Below are 17,024 nucleotides of genomic sequence, written 5' to 3' on the forward strand. Positions count from 1 at the left end.
CTTACATGAGAAACTCAATATAAATTAGTACAAAATAAAAGGAGAAAAAAGTTATTATAATCTAGCACGGACAATCAGTGCACCTTGATTTAGTATTATTGTCTTTATTTGTTTTGTTTTTGGTTTCTTTTTGGCCTGTTAGTTCAGCTGTTAATCTGTATGTTTGAAAATTAACCTTAAAGAACTTAGAAGATTAAATTAATGAATGTAATGTGGGGAGGCTCTAGAGGGGAAGGAGGAAAAAAAGAACTGAGATGTCTGTAATGTACCAATTCCTCACAATGAACAGTCACCGTGTACTGCAGCTGTGTACTAATAAAAATAACTTTCAAGAACTTCAACTGAAGAGTCAAGAATCCCAAAACAACCCAGCTCAAAGCAAACCAACCCCCTCAATTAAAAGAAAAACTTCCAGAAAAGGGAGACTGTTCAGTTTGACAGATCCCTCTAAAACGCAGGCTTGGGGGTGGGCAGCAGAAAGAGGAAAATTAATATGCGCAGGAGGCAGATGCCAACAGCCCTTGGGACTCTGATTTGTCTGCTCGGCTCCACTTCCTTCCATCACACGCTATTCAAGGATCTGACACAGGCCCTCACTTTCTAGAAGACAGGGGAAGAGCATTTCCAAGATCCTCAATAACAAAAGAAAAAAGATAAAGTCCTGCCCTCAGTAACCAGAACTTCAGCCCGACCTTTACCTCATCCCACCTACGTGTGCAATGACTCCCCATTCTGCATTTCTTGCTGTCTTCCAGGGTGGTGACCTCTCCTTCCAGGTACCAAGAAGGTGATGCCATTTATGTGTCTAGCATACACCGTGATGTGACCAAAGTAATACAGCATCCTTTGCTGCCTCTCATTTCTAACCCTTAACTTCCAACTAGTAACGAATTCCTTCTCTAATGAATAAGCATTACAGTCCCTCAACTCTCGTTCACACTCAGAATCAAAGCCAATCTTAACTTGTCCGACTGCTCGCACATCCCCAGTTTCTCCCCAGTTCCTTCCTGTTCATTCTGTGCCATTACACGCACTTCAGTCTCCCTCACTGCTCACCGTGGCTGTACTAGTTCTTCAAGTCTTTCTCCGCCTCCTCCAGATAATCATCCTGTGGTTATATTCAATGCCACACTATTCTACTGCTTCAAATCCCTTCACGGGTTTTTCAATCACTTCAACCCTTTGGGACAATGAAACAAGGTCCACACTGCTCTAGGTGATATCAGAAATCATTGTACTGGGCAGGCAATCTAGCTCGTGTGCTGCCACCTGCCTCGCAAGCGCAAGGTCCTGAGTTCAATCCCCAGTATCAAAAAAAAAAAAAAAATCATTGTGCTGGGTCAAATGATCATTTAAGCTGTTTCTGCTACTTGCCCCAATTTTGTCAATATCAAAACCTAAAAGGTCACGTTTCCTCACACCTTCACACTTCTGTGCATACAATTTGTATACTTGAAATGTACCTACACTTCCTCTAAGATATTTCTATAACAAAAGAAGCCTTGGATATCACACTGCTAAATTTGTGAAGGGGTGTGTGTGTGTTTGTGTGTGTGTGTGCGTGCGCGCATGCGAAAGCATGCAGAAACGAAAAAGGCCAAATGCAAATTACTAACTTTTCGATTATAACATAAAAGGTTTCTGTCCAACTATGAAATGTATCTGTGTTTGATAAAGGATCATTTTTATCCACTGGCCACACAAACTTGTATAAATGGGTAATATATAATTGACCTTTAACAAAGTACATTTTATTGTCAAAACTACAAATGTTTTTACCTTTGGACAGAATCCAAACACCTACAATTAATTAGATAATCTTATTTATACAGCAGCACAGTTCTGATGAGCTGCTTTCTCCAACTTGAGTGAGTTTTAGAAATCATATTAGAATTAAATGATTTAATCTTTAATAAATATGAAATATATCCTGACTAAAATACCTGTGGGAAAGCAGTGTATCCATTCAAAAAGGCAGATTTGTAAAGCAAACACAGTTGTGTAAGCTATGTCAAAGAAAGCGAGCAGTAAATATTAGTATAAATCATTCAGTACTTATACTATGTAATTTGCCGCTTAAACACATAAATGCCAAACTATTTCACATAAAAATAGTTACTAAAGGTGATCAAAGAATATCCATACAGAAATGATTTTAAAATAGGATGTTCAGTCTAAAATAGTAAACCTACACTCTACTATCAAGAAACAGAAATCAACTGCCTCAAAAGCACAAGTCCTCTCATTGATCCCGGGTACAAAGAAAAAGAAGAAAGAAAGAAATGGAAATCAAGAAAAACTAGCCACAAAATTTTACACTCAGTAATACTTACATAAAATATTATATGCATTGTGGACTGCTAAATTTCTATTTGAAACCTATTTTAAACAAAGACCAATTTAAGGTAAATCTATTTATATCTTTAATGAATAGTGTGCTAAAGTTCACATAAAATATAAATAGTAAAAATTAATTTTTTATACAAATCTACAAAAAACAAGCTTTAAAGGATATTGATCTGTCTGTGGTCTTCGAAAGTTCTCTGGAAGATTGGCTTCATAGAGTAGTCTTGCTTTAGTATTTCCCATATCTTGCATGCACTGCAATTAAAAAAGAAATCAAGCATTTCATTGCTCACATGAATATTAAAAATTCATATGTATACATACCAATACTTTTTCACTACTCACATGAATATTAAAAAGTAATTCCTATATATACATATAAACATACATACAAATGCTACCAGTATTTCCAATATATCTTCCTTCAAAAATAATTTAAATCATAGCTATGATATTGAAATTATTGTTCAAGTTCCAATTAGAGATATCATTTTTAATATTTCACATTTTGCAACATGTGAGTATAGAATTTTAGAATTATTTTTTCTGTGAAAACAATTCCCCCTTTATAATCATTATTTCCTAAAAGTGAAATTTCTGGCAGTTTGTTTTTTTTTAAAGTACTATACTTATACTATATTTATACTAATATTCCTGAAACAGTTCTGTCATTTCAGTGCTCACTATTCAAGATCAAATTTTCTTTGAGTTTTCTGGCCTATTATCAGGGATTGAACTCAGGACCGTGAGCTTATGAGGCAGGCACAGCACCCTGAGCTAAATCCCTGGCCCTTTGAATTTTGATACACTATGGGATTCTCACAATTTACAGTAAAAATCACAATGCAGATCACTGGGTCAAATGGAATTTCTCACACAAGTTTAAATATCATTTGGTTTCTCTCAGATGAGAAACATGAAGAACAAAACCGAAGAGAGATAAATAAGAAATGGGGAGAAGTTAAAATACTTCCCCAAATTACAAATTCCATTGTTAAGATTTGTGTTATCCTCTGTTTCGATTTTATAAGATTCTTTTTGGTTTGTGTCTTGTATCCTGAGCAACTACTTTGAAGATAACAATATAGAATACATTAACTATTGTTATTTATTTTTATTATGGAATTTAGTTTTATTTTTTTCATGAAAAAAAGTTGCATTTTTAAAAAAAGATTACAGTGGAAGTTAAATAAAAAGTGAAATTCATGCAATTAGGAACGAAAAAGGTAAAGTCAAAACAGATGCAGCAGAAATGAAGGCTCATCAATGCCTATTTCAAAAACCTGTACTCTAATAAAATGAAAAACACAGAAGAAATGGACAGATTCCTAGATACATATGAATTTCCAAAGCTGAATGAAAAAGGTATGAAAAGTCTAAACACCCAATTCATCCAGTGAAATTGAAAATATAATTAAAACATTACCAACAAAGAAAAGCCCAGGTCCTGATGGCTCCACTGCTGAAATATACAAGACATTTAGAGAAGAACTATTGCCACTACTTTTTACACTCTTCAATGAAACTGAAAGGGAAGCAAAACTTTCACATTCATTCCTAGAAGCAAGTGTTACTTTGATTCCAAAACCAGGGAGAGACCCAACCAAAAAAGAGAACTACAGGCCAATCTCCCCAATAAGATACTGGCAAAGAGAATACAGAGGGTCATCAAGAATATCACACACCCTGACAAAGTCGGATTTATCCCAGGGATGCAAGGATGGTTCAACATACATAAATCCATAAATGTAATATACTATATTAACAGAGTCAAGGACAAAAACCATACGATCATCTTGATAGATGCAGAAAAAACATTCGACAAAATCAACACCCATTCATGATAAAAAAAAAAAAAAACTACAGAAAATTGGAATAGATGGTCTTTATCTAACCCGATAAAGACTATCTATGAAAAACCAACAGGCAGGAGGATCACTGTGAATTCGAGACCAGCCTGGGCTACACAGTGAGTTCCAGGTCAGTCTCAACTATATAGTGAGACCCTGTCCCCCCGTCAAAGAGACATAAGCCAGGTGTGGTGGTGCACACCTGTAATCCCAGCACTTGGGACGCTGAGGCAGGAGGATCACTGTGAGTTCAAGACCTGCCTGAGCTACATAGTGAGTTCCAGGTCAGTCTCAACTACATAGCGAGACCCTGTCTCAAAAAAGACAAAAGAAAAACCAACAAACCAGCATCATACTAAATGGTCAAAAACTGAAAACCTTCACACTAAAATCAGGAACAAGACAAGGATGTCCACTATCACCACTCCTGTTCATTACAGTTCTGGAAACATTAGCCACATCAATTAGACAAGAGAAAGAAATAAAAGCAATAAAGATAGGAAAAGAAGAAGTGAAACTGTCATTATTTGCTGATGATACAATACTCTACACACAAGACCCTCCCAAAAAAAAGAAAAAAAAAACTCTGCCAAAGACCTCTACACTTAATTGATAGATTTAGTAGAGTAGCTGGATACAAGGTAAACACTCAAAAATCAATAGCCTTCTTGTACATAAATAACAGAAGCACTAAGAATAAAATTAAGGAATCAATCCCTTTAACAATAGCATCCCCAAAAATGAAACAACTAGGAATCAATCTAACGAAGGAAGCAAATATCTCTTCACTGAAAACTATAGCACTCTGAAAAAAGCGACTGAAGAGGATATAAGAAAATGAAAGACATCCCTTGGTCATGGGGAGAAAGAACCAACATAGTGAAAATGGCCATACTTCCAAAACTGCTATATAGATTCAATGCAACCTCTACTGAAATCCCAACAGTATATTTCACAGAACTAGAGAAAACAATCCACAAATTCATTTGGAACCAAAAGACACCTAGAATAATGAAAGCCATTATTGGCAATGGAGAAATGACAGGAGGGATCACAATCCCCAACTTGAAACTATACTACAAAGCCACTGGGATAAAAACAGCATGGTACTGGCAAATAACAGACTGGAGGATCAATGGAATAGATTAGAAGAAACAATACCAGACATACTCAGCTACCTCATCTTTTACAAAGGATCCAACCATCCTCACAGGAGGAGAGATAGCCTTTTTAATAAATGGGGTTGGAAAAACTGGATTTCAACCTGCCAAAGATTAAAACTAGATCCCCTATCTTTCACCATGCACTAACCTAAAATCCAAGTGGATTAAAGATCTAGAAACACTAAACTTTAGAAACATTAAACTTGCTGTAAAATAAGTTAGGTAGAACTCTCAAAGACATTGGCATAGGAAAAGACTATGGACAAATCCTCAGTAGCATGGGGACTTCCACAAGGAATCAACAACTGGGATCTCGTCCTATTAAAAAGCTTCTGCAGTACAAAAGAAACCACCAACAGAGCTAAGAGACAACCCACAATGTGGGAAAAATTTTTACCAGCTGCTCCTCAGACAAAGGACGACTATCTAGAATATATAAAGAGCTCAAAAAAATCAGAGCCCCCAATTATAAAGACCCGATTCAAAACTAGCCTTCTGAAATGAACAGACATTTCTCAAACAAGTAAAAACAGCAAATAAATATATGAAAAAATGTTCAACATCACCTGTCATTCAAGAGATGCAGATGAAAACGACACTGAGATTCCACCTCACCCCAGTAAGAATGGCTGCTATCAAGAAATCAACCAATAACAAATGCTGGTGGGCTGTGAGGAGAAAGGAACCTTTCTTCATTGTTGGTGAGAACACAGACTGGTGAAACCACTGTGGAAATCAACATGGAGATAACTCAAAGAACTATGATTAGAGGTTCCATTTGACCCAGCTATCCCTTTGCTAGGTATCTTTCCAAAAGAATTAAAGACATCACACCACAGTGATATATGTGCACCCATGTTTATGGCAGCACAGTTCGTAACAGCTAAAACTTGGAAACAACCCAAATGCCCAACTGGAGACTGGATAAAGAAGATGTGGTTTTTCTATAAAATGGATTATTACTCAGCCATAAAAATGAAAAACTAGAGACATTATATATAGCTAAATGGATGCATACTGAGACCATATTCTTTAAGTGAAATAAACAGGACACACATGTGTAAATACCAAATAGTTTCTCTGGTGTGAAAAAGTAAAAGTGTAAAGAAGGTTCAAATGGTATGACTGATAATGTGATATGGGAAGAAAAGGTCTACAGGAGAAGGGGAAGTAGGAAGGGTAGGGGTAAAGAAATAAGAGAAAATAAAAAATATGAAAAAAAGAAAATATGTAAACAAGTCTTTGTAAACAGGGAAGGGTGAAGGGGGGACGGGGAATGGGTAAAAATAAGAACCAAGACACATCATGTACGGCCGGGGATTTGGCTCAGCGGTTCTGCAGCCTGCCTCACAAGCTCAAGGGCCCAAGTTCAATCCCGGGTACCAAAACAACCAGAAGACACATCACGTAAAGGTACAAGATACCAACGATGAGTGTAACTATATTGTTTACCTTAAATGTACCAATTAACTTAATGAGAAAAAAAAAGAAAAAGCGCTCATCTAGAATTGTTCAGAATGGTATTAATTTCTCTGGAGTTGTGAACCCCCTTTGAGATCCTACTGAAAGCTTTCCCCATTAAAAACAAAAATAAAAAACCCACCTGTTACCTAATGCCTCAATTTTACACACACACTCATGAGTGTACAAAGCCTTGCAATGGCTCACTCGAGCGGCGCCAAAGTCCTGGTCCCTGGTGCATATGGTAGAGCACTGGGTGCTCAGGGCTCTGAGTCGGTGGCCTCCGTCACTTTCCCGGCTCTCGCTGCAGGCACTTTGCTCTGCCACGTATGCTCTCCTGCTGCCCTGAGGCTCCCACCCCACACAGGCCAGAAAGGAGCAGACCCAGTTCCTGACTGGAATCTCCACAATTATGAGCCAAATCAACCTTCTGCTTTGTAAGTTAACTGCCTCTGATGTTTCATTACAGAAACACAAAGTTAACTTAATACAAACCTCTTCCCTAAAATCTATGAACTTCCAAGTCAGAATTACATGTACTAAAACAAACAAACAAACAAACAAACAAAAAACCCTATTAAAATACCGAGAGCAGAGCTGCAGTGTAGCCATTCTGTGTGTGGAGAAAAGAACTAAGAAACTTCCAGTGTAGTTCACCCTTTCTGAAAGTGAAAATAAAAAAAATGTTTCCCATCTCAAAGCATTCAAATGAATGAATGCATCTTTGTGCCACAGTGGGACTCCGAAGCAGAGATGAACAGGTTATATAATCATGAAGGCATTAAACATTTGGAAAGTCCTAGATTTTAAAAAAAAAAACCTCTTCATATCTGCAATGAAGCAAGAAGTAATTTAGATACAGTTCACTAAAACTGAGATAAAAAATGTTACAATTTTCTATCGGGCAAGCAAGAGCACATGGAAATTTCAATAGAAAAATCTAGACTAAAAGCAATATCCATTCCATATACTTTACATTACAATATCCATTCCATATACCACGTATCTCCTTACTCCTGTTTCAATTTTTCATATTCTATCATCTCTGAAACAGAATGCATCTTATAATTGGTCTTATAAATGACAATTTCTATTAGTCCATAAAATGGATGTGTTTCTTATAATCAGCAATCTTATATTCAATTAATAGGACTGCATGTTTATTTAATGTCCTTAATATTGTATGCTGGTGAAAATATAATTAGAAACAAGGCATACATGTACATTATGCCAAATTATTAAACACTGTTCTTGTGATGTTATCCATCACAACTAAACAGTAAAGAAAACAGGCATAAAAACCTCGACAGGAAGGGGATGTGGAACACAGCACTGAGCCTTCTGTAGGAGACAACTGCACGAAGTGACTGGACGCTGGTGCACGAGCACCCGCCAGGCAGGACCATGGCAAACGGAGACGGCACATCACAGCTACTGGTGACCCTAGAGACGAGGAGGGTACTGGTAAGCTTAGTTCCTAAATTCCCCAAATTAAAGAACGGAAAGGAGTTCAAACGGAGGTGGAGAGGGAAGGGGCAAGGCTGAGTAACCTGGAGAAAACAAGCCCCAGCCCCAAAGCTGGAGTTCTGTGGAGGTGATAAGACGCAGGGTACAAACTGGTTGTAACAGATGAGAACCCTACAGGATACTTAGGAAAATAGATTCCACCGGCCCTGAAGGACAGCACTGCCATGGTAACAGAACAGTGACAATCACCAGCCTCCACGGTTTGGGGAGGGGTGAGATTTTAAATTTTAAAGGTTATTACAACACTGACTGTACAATAAAGGAAACTGAATCTGCCAGATGATACGTAAAAGAACTACGACCATCAACCTCTATGTCCCAACTCCTGACACAACCGCCGTCAACACCTGGTGGGTTAGGCGTCCCCTGCTTCCTCCCAAGCGGCTTTACTGTGTCCCGTGGGTCTGACAAGCACCACGCCCTGCTCTACAGTCCTCTTGCTGCAGACGAGGAAATCAAGATACAAAGAGGTCAAACGATTTTCTGCTGGGTGATACATAATAGATGGAACATGTTTCTCTTAATAGAAACACAGGCTTTATATCTTTAATTATTTGCAACCAGTGGAATTAAGATGTTAGTAATAAACAAGCTATCTTAACTTCTACCATCTCATGTCTGGGAATCAAGCCAGATGCTGAGGACTAAGTTATCATTCTAAAAAACCTGGAATTTTCAAACCCGTTTTTCACTTCTTCAATATACTTGCAAGGCTATCAAATATGCCATTAAAAATTCAAAGACACTACAATATTTGATGATGCTGAGCTTTAGAGAACTTGTGTTTTCCAGGTAATGTTTATTTTTCTATTTCTCTCACACTTCAAGTGTTGAGTTCCAGATCAGTTTCAACTACATAGTGAGACCTTGTCTCAAAAACCTCCCCCATCAAAAAAAATTAGTTGTATTTACTTTTCCTGTTAGATTTGGTCTTTTAACTTAGCGCTTGCCTAGCATATGGTAAGTCCTGGATTCTATGCCCAGCACCTTAAAAAAAAAACAAGGAAAAATTCAGGCTGTTCTCATATAATTCTTCTTAAATTCCTAAAGATCAATTTTGGATTTTACTTTTTAACTGAATAATCTTCACCCAAAATCAACACTATTATAATTATTAAAAAAGGCTTTACCTGAAAATAGTGTAACACTTAAGAATCCCAAATCTATTATTAAAAGTATTTGCCCCTTCCACCATGTTTTTAGTTTTTTCTGCATTACCCATAACTCAATACAAAGAACACAAGCCCAAATCCTCAAACATCACGAGATTGTATCCCAAAGAACACTACTCAAACGGGAATTACTGAAAAACATCTACAACCTAACACACAGTCATCACATTACAGAGACAAGCATTTATTTCTGAAATTGCAAACTATGCAACATTTTAACCAATCACACATTTAGCATTATGAACAGAAGCTACATTCTAAAGCACTTTTGAGTTTTTAAAGTTTTACAGAGAACGAAGAGAGCCGAGACCACTGATTTAATCTTTTAATCTCCATTTGCTTACAATATTTGTCTAATTTAACAAACTACACCATCCAAGAATAACTAAACAAAACCAACAAATAAAACCAAAAGTCAGAATAGCTAAAAAGAATATAGGTAGAATCAATAATTCAGCAAAGAGTCAAGTATGATGGCTCACACCTGTGGTCCTAGCGCTCTGGAGGATAACCATGAGTTCAAGGCCAGCCTCAACTACACAAGGAAAAACTGTTTAAAAAAAAAAAAAATCTACACACACACACACACACACACACATAATGCATAATAGAGAAAGTTTATTTTTATATAACAGTACTGCATATGTAAAACAAAACATCGTTTTACGTCACTGGAGCATCTCCAGTAACCAAATGCTAACTATGCAGCACGCAAAAGCAGTTTTATTGAAATAAACATGTGAAAGAGAAAGAAATAAATAAACATGTTAAAAGGTAAGAGGAACACAGAAACAAAGGCGCCTAAGTGTAAGTCACTGTCAATACTGGAAAACAAACATAATAAAAAGGCAAAATCACAGGCTACCTGAAATTCCAAACTAGGTTTTATTCAATCTCCCAAGTGATAAAACTACTCCAGGGTGTGGCCTGTATTCCTAGCACAGCTAACCCTAAACACAGGGCACTCCAGGCTCAGGAGTTGTGTCTGCTACAGGAGGCTCCTTAGACCTCCCTTCAGTTCCCCCTTTTCTCGGTCCCATTCTGGCTGTCCCTGTAGTGTTTCCTGCACTCTGCTCCCCAGGTACTAAGACATATTTGTTCAACAACCACTAACAGTAAAACTAAAATTGCTACCAAGATCTTAGTCGAGGTAGCTATCAGCATAGTTTGCGAAAGTTCACATGTATGTAATGACTTGCCCTTTGGGGTATAATGGCTGTTTTTTAAAAATGAGTTAAGTAGAGAAAACAACAGAATAGCAGATATTGAAAATGACTGAATTTTGTTAGCTCTTCCAAGTTCCCAATGGCAAAAATGCAAGACATGAAAAAACTGAAAATAATAAATTCTTAAATATCAGTGGTTCATAGAAAGACAGTGCATATCTATGATTAAGGGGGAAAATTAAAATAAAATTTTTGTACCCAATTTTCTGAGGAACATATTGGAAGAAAGAAGAATCGGACCTCCAGGTCAGAAGACTTTTTGTGTAAAGAGTACAGAAATGTGTAACATCTACATGTCATGTATGTATGCATGAAATAGTTCAGGAATACACAAGAAATTCGTACATAGATCTGCTTCTATGAAGGGAAATGGGATGGCTGAAGGCAGAATGGAGAGGGGAAGATCACTTTACATTTTTGTACTCTGAAAGATTTGTATAATGACCACATATTCCTTTCCCCCAAAGAGAGTAAAGCACTGCGGGAGGCTGTATTAATACTACACTGCTCCTAACAACAAAGTATGGAGAAGGAGCGAGGCTAGAGAGGTGCAAGCAGCAGCAACAGAACTTCTTCCTTGTTATACAGTGAACAAAGTCTTCTGATGAGTCAAAAAGGTTACGAACAAACCAAATGTACACATTTTAAAAATTTCACGCAAGCAGATCTTATACTCACAGTAGGTTAAAAGCATAAATATGGCATTTATTTACCATGCCTTTCCCAGGGTCATCATCTTAAGGAAACCTTATGGCTGCTAAAAACTGAAAGCGTCTTAAAATTTTAATGATTTGTATATGAAGGGGAAAGCTACTTGCTCTACTGAATGAACTTAATATTTTCTATTCATTAAAATACATAAAAACACAAAAGATTAAGATTTTTTAACTACCTTAGCTAATTTTTTAAACAAATTCTTACTTAAAAGAGAAATGAATGCTGGTCGTCCCTGGATCAATTCTTCATGTCAGCAACTCACCTCGACTACCTCTTCAAATTTTCCAGAATACTTCTCTATCTTCCTCTCAAAAGCCATCAGGATTTCTTGCATAGGAGCAAGCCTTTCAGGACTGGTTTCAAGATCTTTTGGATTCCAGCTGCTGGAAAAGAAGGGCCACCATTTTTGGTCTTGGGAACTCTCTGGAAATATTTGATACAGAGTCCATTTCTTCAGTTTCATGAAACTGTTTTCAGGGGGAGTTTTTTTCTCTTTTGTCTAACTGTTTTTAAGAATAAACCATACAATTAAATCCTTTCACATGATGTGGATTAGAGGTAGCGGTTTCCATACTTTTTTATAATTTCTAGATATTCACAGATCTTGATTTTTCTGCTGCAGCTTTTGCTAGTTGCTAAAAATTCAAAGAATGCATTCTCTTTTTAAACAAAAGAAATTAAACATTGTTAGGGTAAAACTAGAAAAGTTTCACATCACCTTCCTGTATCGTGGCTACTTTGAAATTCACACCATCTACACCATTTCCTTCTGGGCACTGCAGGCCAGCTCAGGAGTTGTCCTGGACTCTGCCTCGAGTCTCAGGGACTATCTCCTCAGTACTTCTTGTACACTTCCTCCCACTGATAGACCCATTACCACCCTCAGAGCTCCACATGTATCTCCAGCTGCCAGGGCCAATGCAATCATCAGATTACCTTCTCCAAAGGAACATCCAGAATTACTTTTCAACTGAGACATTTTGAGAGCCCCCCAACTCTGTCTCCACCGCTGATCACACACAGGCTCAGCCCTGCACCAATAACTGGCGCTAGCTGTCACCTTCATCACTGCCAGGCACTTTGGTCCCAGAACACTGTCCTACTTTCCCACGCACAGCCTGCTGCTTTCTTCCATCTTTCTGACTGAAAAGATGCACAGTGTAAATTGTATTAATTCATTTAAACATTTACTATGAAAAGGGTACTGAGACATTATTACACGTTAAAACTTGCCCTATGACTAGATACTTTTCTTTAGGAGCCACTCCTAAGTCAATGATCATTTAGTCAGCAGAGCCAGGATAGTCTCAGGCCAGAGCATTACGTATGTTGTTCTCCTTTGTCTTTACTGCATTTGCATAAAGCAGGGAAAAGCGTGACTACAGTGTAAGGCAGTACATGCAATGAAAGTAATAACTGTTCCGAGATGAACTATTCACACATGTATTCAATCCATACATCTAACAATTTCCTACCAAATACAGTACTCTACATGCGAGTTGAGCCCTTATCTTCAAATAGCTTACTATTTCTTTAGTTACATTCTCTCAGGTCTACCTAGACCAAGTACTATAGACTTAATATGCTAAATTAATAAAGACTTCCATTAAAAAACATCTTACAATCTTGTTCACTGCTTCAACCCAAGAACTACAATAATTACTAAAAATACAAACTTCTAAAATATGTACCTTATAAAAACAATTTCTGGTCTTATTAAAAGTTTTGCCTTTAAAAATTAAATCAAGAGGTCTGGGATTTGGCTCAGTGGCACCGCGCCTGCCTTGCAAGCATAAGGTTCTGAGTTCAATCCCCAGTACCAAAAGAAAAAAAAAATTAAATCAAGAGTAAAAGGAATATATAGGGCACAAGCTTAAATATTCAAATTCAAAACCTATGTGTTTTTTCCCCACATGTATTGCTTTAAATGTAAATCTCTTATTAAACTTTTTAGATTAAATATCTTTTTACAAAACACACCGCACTTCCTTCTTTATCTCACTGCTCAGAAGGATGCAATACACAAACGCCACGCCGTAATGCAGGCTGCATCATTCTCCACTGTTCTTCGGAGACACATTTAATGATCCTGGCAAGAAGTCAGCATGAAGTAGAATCTCAACCAATCTAAACACTGTATACATAAAGCCATGATTTTACACGTTCTGTCAGCTTGATGGTATCATACTGAATAATCTTTGCACAAATTCAGAAAAAGGTTTCTGACCTAGGATTTTCTTGAATAACTATACACCAAGAATTATGTACTGAAAGCTTATTATGTGCCTGGTTCTCTAAGACACTGTGAAAATTTATCCAAAGGTCAAAGCCTTAAGAGGTTAAATTATGTATGTTCCAATGCACAAAGATCATATGTTGTTAAACCATGGATTTCTTCACATCAGCTTTTTTAAATTGTAACTTTATTCTATTAAATATTGCTTATCATGAGAATTCTGTAATAGAGGCAGTTTACAAAGTCTGCCAGAATCTCCTCGTAAAAAAGTAGAGAGCCACTAGATAGAAAAACTAACATCTCATAAGCAGTATTACCAAAAAGAACAGGGTGACTGATTATCCCCACAAACCTCAAAATACCATCCACCAGTAGGGAAAACCCACTAACAACCACTAGACCTACCCAATGCCTGCAACTAATGGGAAGTCCCAAAGATGTGAAAACAGAACAGAACAGCCAAGATACAAGAGCTGGAAAGGGCAGTGACCCAGTTCAAGAGAAGCAACCCATACGAAAGAGGACTTACACAGTCCCATAGCAAGTAAGTAGGAAGGGCCCACTTAAGCTCAGAACGGGGGGAAAGAGTCCAGCCTCCGTGGACTCTCATAACCAACCACCGAGTCTCCCTGACAAGGAACCACACTGAGAAGAAATTCTTGGGAAATAATTTAAATGGTAGGAATAACGGAACTACAGGAAGAGCAGGACCAGAAAAAAGTGAGAAACAGGAATGGAGTGGGAGAGTGTCGCATATTTTTGAACACTACATGGAAACTTCTAAAGAGCCAGGTTCGCGAAATTAAAAAAAGCTAACTAAGCTTACTTCTTTTTCTAAGTAAAGACAATTAATGTCAAATAAATATGATCCAAAACATCAAGGTCAAATCTCATACAAAATTATCAGGAAGGGAGAGGTTAGAAGAGTAAAAACAGAGTAACATCTATCTCTATAATATAACCACACCAGGAAAATATGCCCACACATCAAACCTGTAACCTACTAATTCAGAACTAGCTAAATGATATACATGAGAACGATTAGAGAAAAGACACATGCGAGGGGTAAAAGGACAATGAAACCAGTAACATTTCACTGAAATATTCAGGAAAGCCTTAGAAAAAAACTTATTTCATAAATGAGCCGGGAGTGGAGGCACGGGGTACACTGCGACGCCAGCACCCAGGAGGCTGAGGCAGAAGGATTATGGTGAGCTGCAGGCCAGCCAGGCTGCGCTACACAGCAATCGAGGACAGCAAGCAAATGTAATAAAACATGGACAGGCCAAAGAAGAATTGTTTTTAATTTTAAATGTAGTAATTAAAAGGTAGGCATGGCAGTGCATACCTGTGATCCTAGGTACTCAGAAGGCCAAGGCAAGAGGAATTACAGGTTTCCGGCCAGCCTGAGTGACGCAGCGAGACTCTATCTCCAAATAAAATTTTAAAATGGGACATAGCTCAGTGGCACAGCACTTGCTTAGAATGCGTGAGTCCCTGGGTTTAAACCCTAAAGCCAGCCTACAAACAAAGCGATTAAAAAATAGTAGAGAAAGCAAGTGGCAAGTACTGGAGACTAAGCAAAGAAGATTCAACACAGTGGTAAGAAGAGTCACTAAAGAAACCTAAAACCAACAGAGAATATTAAAAACTGTAATTCAAAATATCTTTGTTGGAAAAAATATTTGAAATTATATAACGATGGAGTGCACCTGCACAGTATTTCAGCAAGAGAAAGCTGTCTTTGCTGCAGAGCGTAACAACTGCAATTCACCTGTTCCACGTAAAGGCCGGGAATGTTGCAGTCCAATCAATCATGTCATTTTAACTGACATAATGAATATGCTTGTAAATAATGAAACTGAGCATAAGTTTACCTGAGATATTCTATGTCAGAAAATCACAGAGCAGAAAGCTTATTTCATGTTCTTAGACACTTTATCCTTTATGACAGGAGAGAGGTGTAACACATCCACCACGAGTGCCTGTGACATCAACCATTTCCTTAGCAGAGTGAAGTGTTTCGGGTTCTGCCATGCTCTTGTGACTATTCTCCTCGTATATGGCCTAACTGAGAATTCAAGTTGAGGCCACAGACAACAGTAAATCTTACTGATGAAGACTTGGGGGGAAACATGATTTTGGCTTCCGCGGAAAAAAATTTGTGTGAGAAAATCCAAAGTTTGAATATTATGTGGGACACAGTTACTGCTAAGTTAATCTAAAGGCTACAAAGTTACTTCATAGCACTTTTTCCTAGAAATAAATAGAAATCCATAGCCATTTAGCTACTGATCTTTTCCCCTTATAGTGGAAAGTATATAAACAGCAAAAGTAAATGATCAAAAATACTTCTTTCAGATTCAGAAAGAACATCTGTCTTTCACATTTAACTTGAGAATCTTGTCACATTCTTTTGTATTATTTAAAACACAGAAAAATTTCATCTTTGGAAGTTAAATTAGGCCCTTGGGAAAGCTGAATCACATTCCTAACCATGAAGTATGATTTTTATTCAAAGTCAAGCAATGGTCGGGCATGGTGGCACACACTCGTAACCCAGGACGAGGGAGGCTGAGGCAGGAGGATTGCCAGGAGTTCAAGGCCAGTCTGGCCTGGACTACACAGCAAGATGCTGTCTCAAAAAACAAAACAACCCCCACAAAATCAAGCAATGAAAACGTTTTCAACTGCTATGGTAGACAAAGAGGACTGAATATACAAAGACTCACAGGAATGAGATTTCCAGTCACTGAAACTACTATCTGCTGACTCACTGCTTAAATACCAGCTACTCTTTCTAACTGGTAGTCCAGCTTCTTCACAAACCCTTCTAATAACATTAATCTCACCATTTTCCACAACAACCAATTCACTTTTGTATGGTTTAAAATACAGAAAAATACTGCTTTATATTTGCATTTACATATAGAGAGCTTCGGCACTTCCACATCTAGCTTAAATTATATAGCCTAAGGCTGCTATATTTGTGAAGTGTATTTACGTATTCCTTTATTTTTTTAGCAGGGTCTGCTATGTAGTTCAGGCTGGCCTTGAACTCTATAAGGAGCCCAGACTCTTGTGATCCTCCCGCCTCTGCCTCCTGAATGCTGATTACAGGTGTGCACTACCACGCCCAGCCTATCTGTGAAACTCGAAGTAAACAGGACCAGGTGTTACTGTTTACATGTAAAAATCATCTGTTCCAAGGTAGGGCCTCTGGAAGAAGCGACCCGATCCTGATCAAGCCGACACTATGGTGTTGTGCACCGACCCATTGAGCAGTCTGCAGCTCAGGCTGCGGCAGGAGGCGGAGGCGGGGGCGG

At 37.8% G+C, this 17,024-nt stretch overlaps 1 protein-coding gene across 4 annotated transcripts in view; it reads right to left on the reverse strand.

Annotated features, from left to right (window-relative positions):
* Smap1 (small ArfGAP 1) overlaps positions 1 to 17,024 on the reverse strand; it is a 100,063-nt gene that overhangs the window by 74,015 nt on the left and 9,024 nt on the right. For 2 of the 4 annotated variants that reach the window (XM_033756784.1, XM_033756785.1), the window contains exons 2-3: positions 11,725 to 11,845; positions 2,516 to 2,601 (exon numbers count right to left, since the gene is read on the reverse strand). In XM_033756784.1, the coding sequence (XP_033612675.1) occupies positions 2,516 to 2,601; positions 11,725 to 11,796 (158 nt within the window). In that variant the 5' untranslated portion in view covers positions 11,797 to 11,845. The remainder of the gene's footprint in view (positions 1 to 2,515; positions 2,602 to 11,724; positions 11,846 to 17,024) is intronic. The other 2 variants (XM_010617855.3, XM_010617856.3) reach the window with 1 other exon arrangement.

The sequence above is a fragment of the Fukomys damarensis genome, unplaced genomic scaffold, assembly GCF_012274545.1.
Source record: "Fukomys damarensis isolate Sample0158 unplaced genomic scaffold, DMR_v1.0_HiC HiC_scaffold_27, whole genome shotgun sequence".
NCBI classification, from domain to species: Eukaryota; Metazoa; Chordata; class Mammalia; order Rodentia; family Bathyergidae; genus Fukomys; species Fukomys damarensis.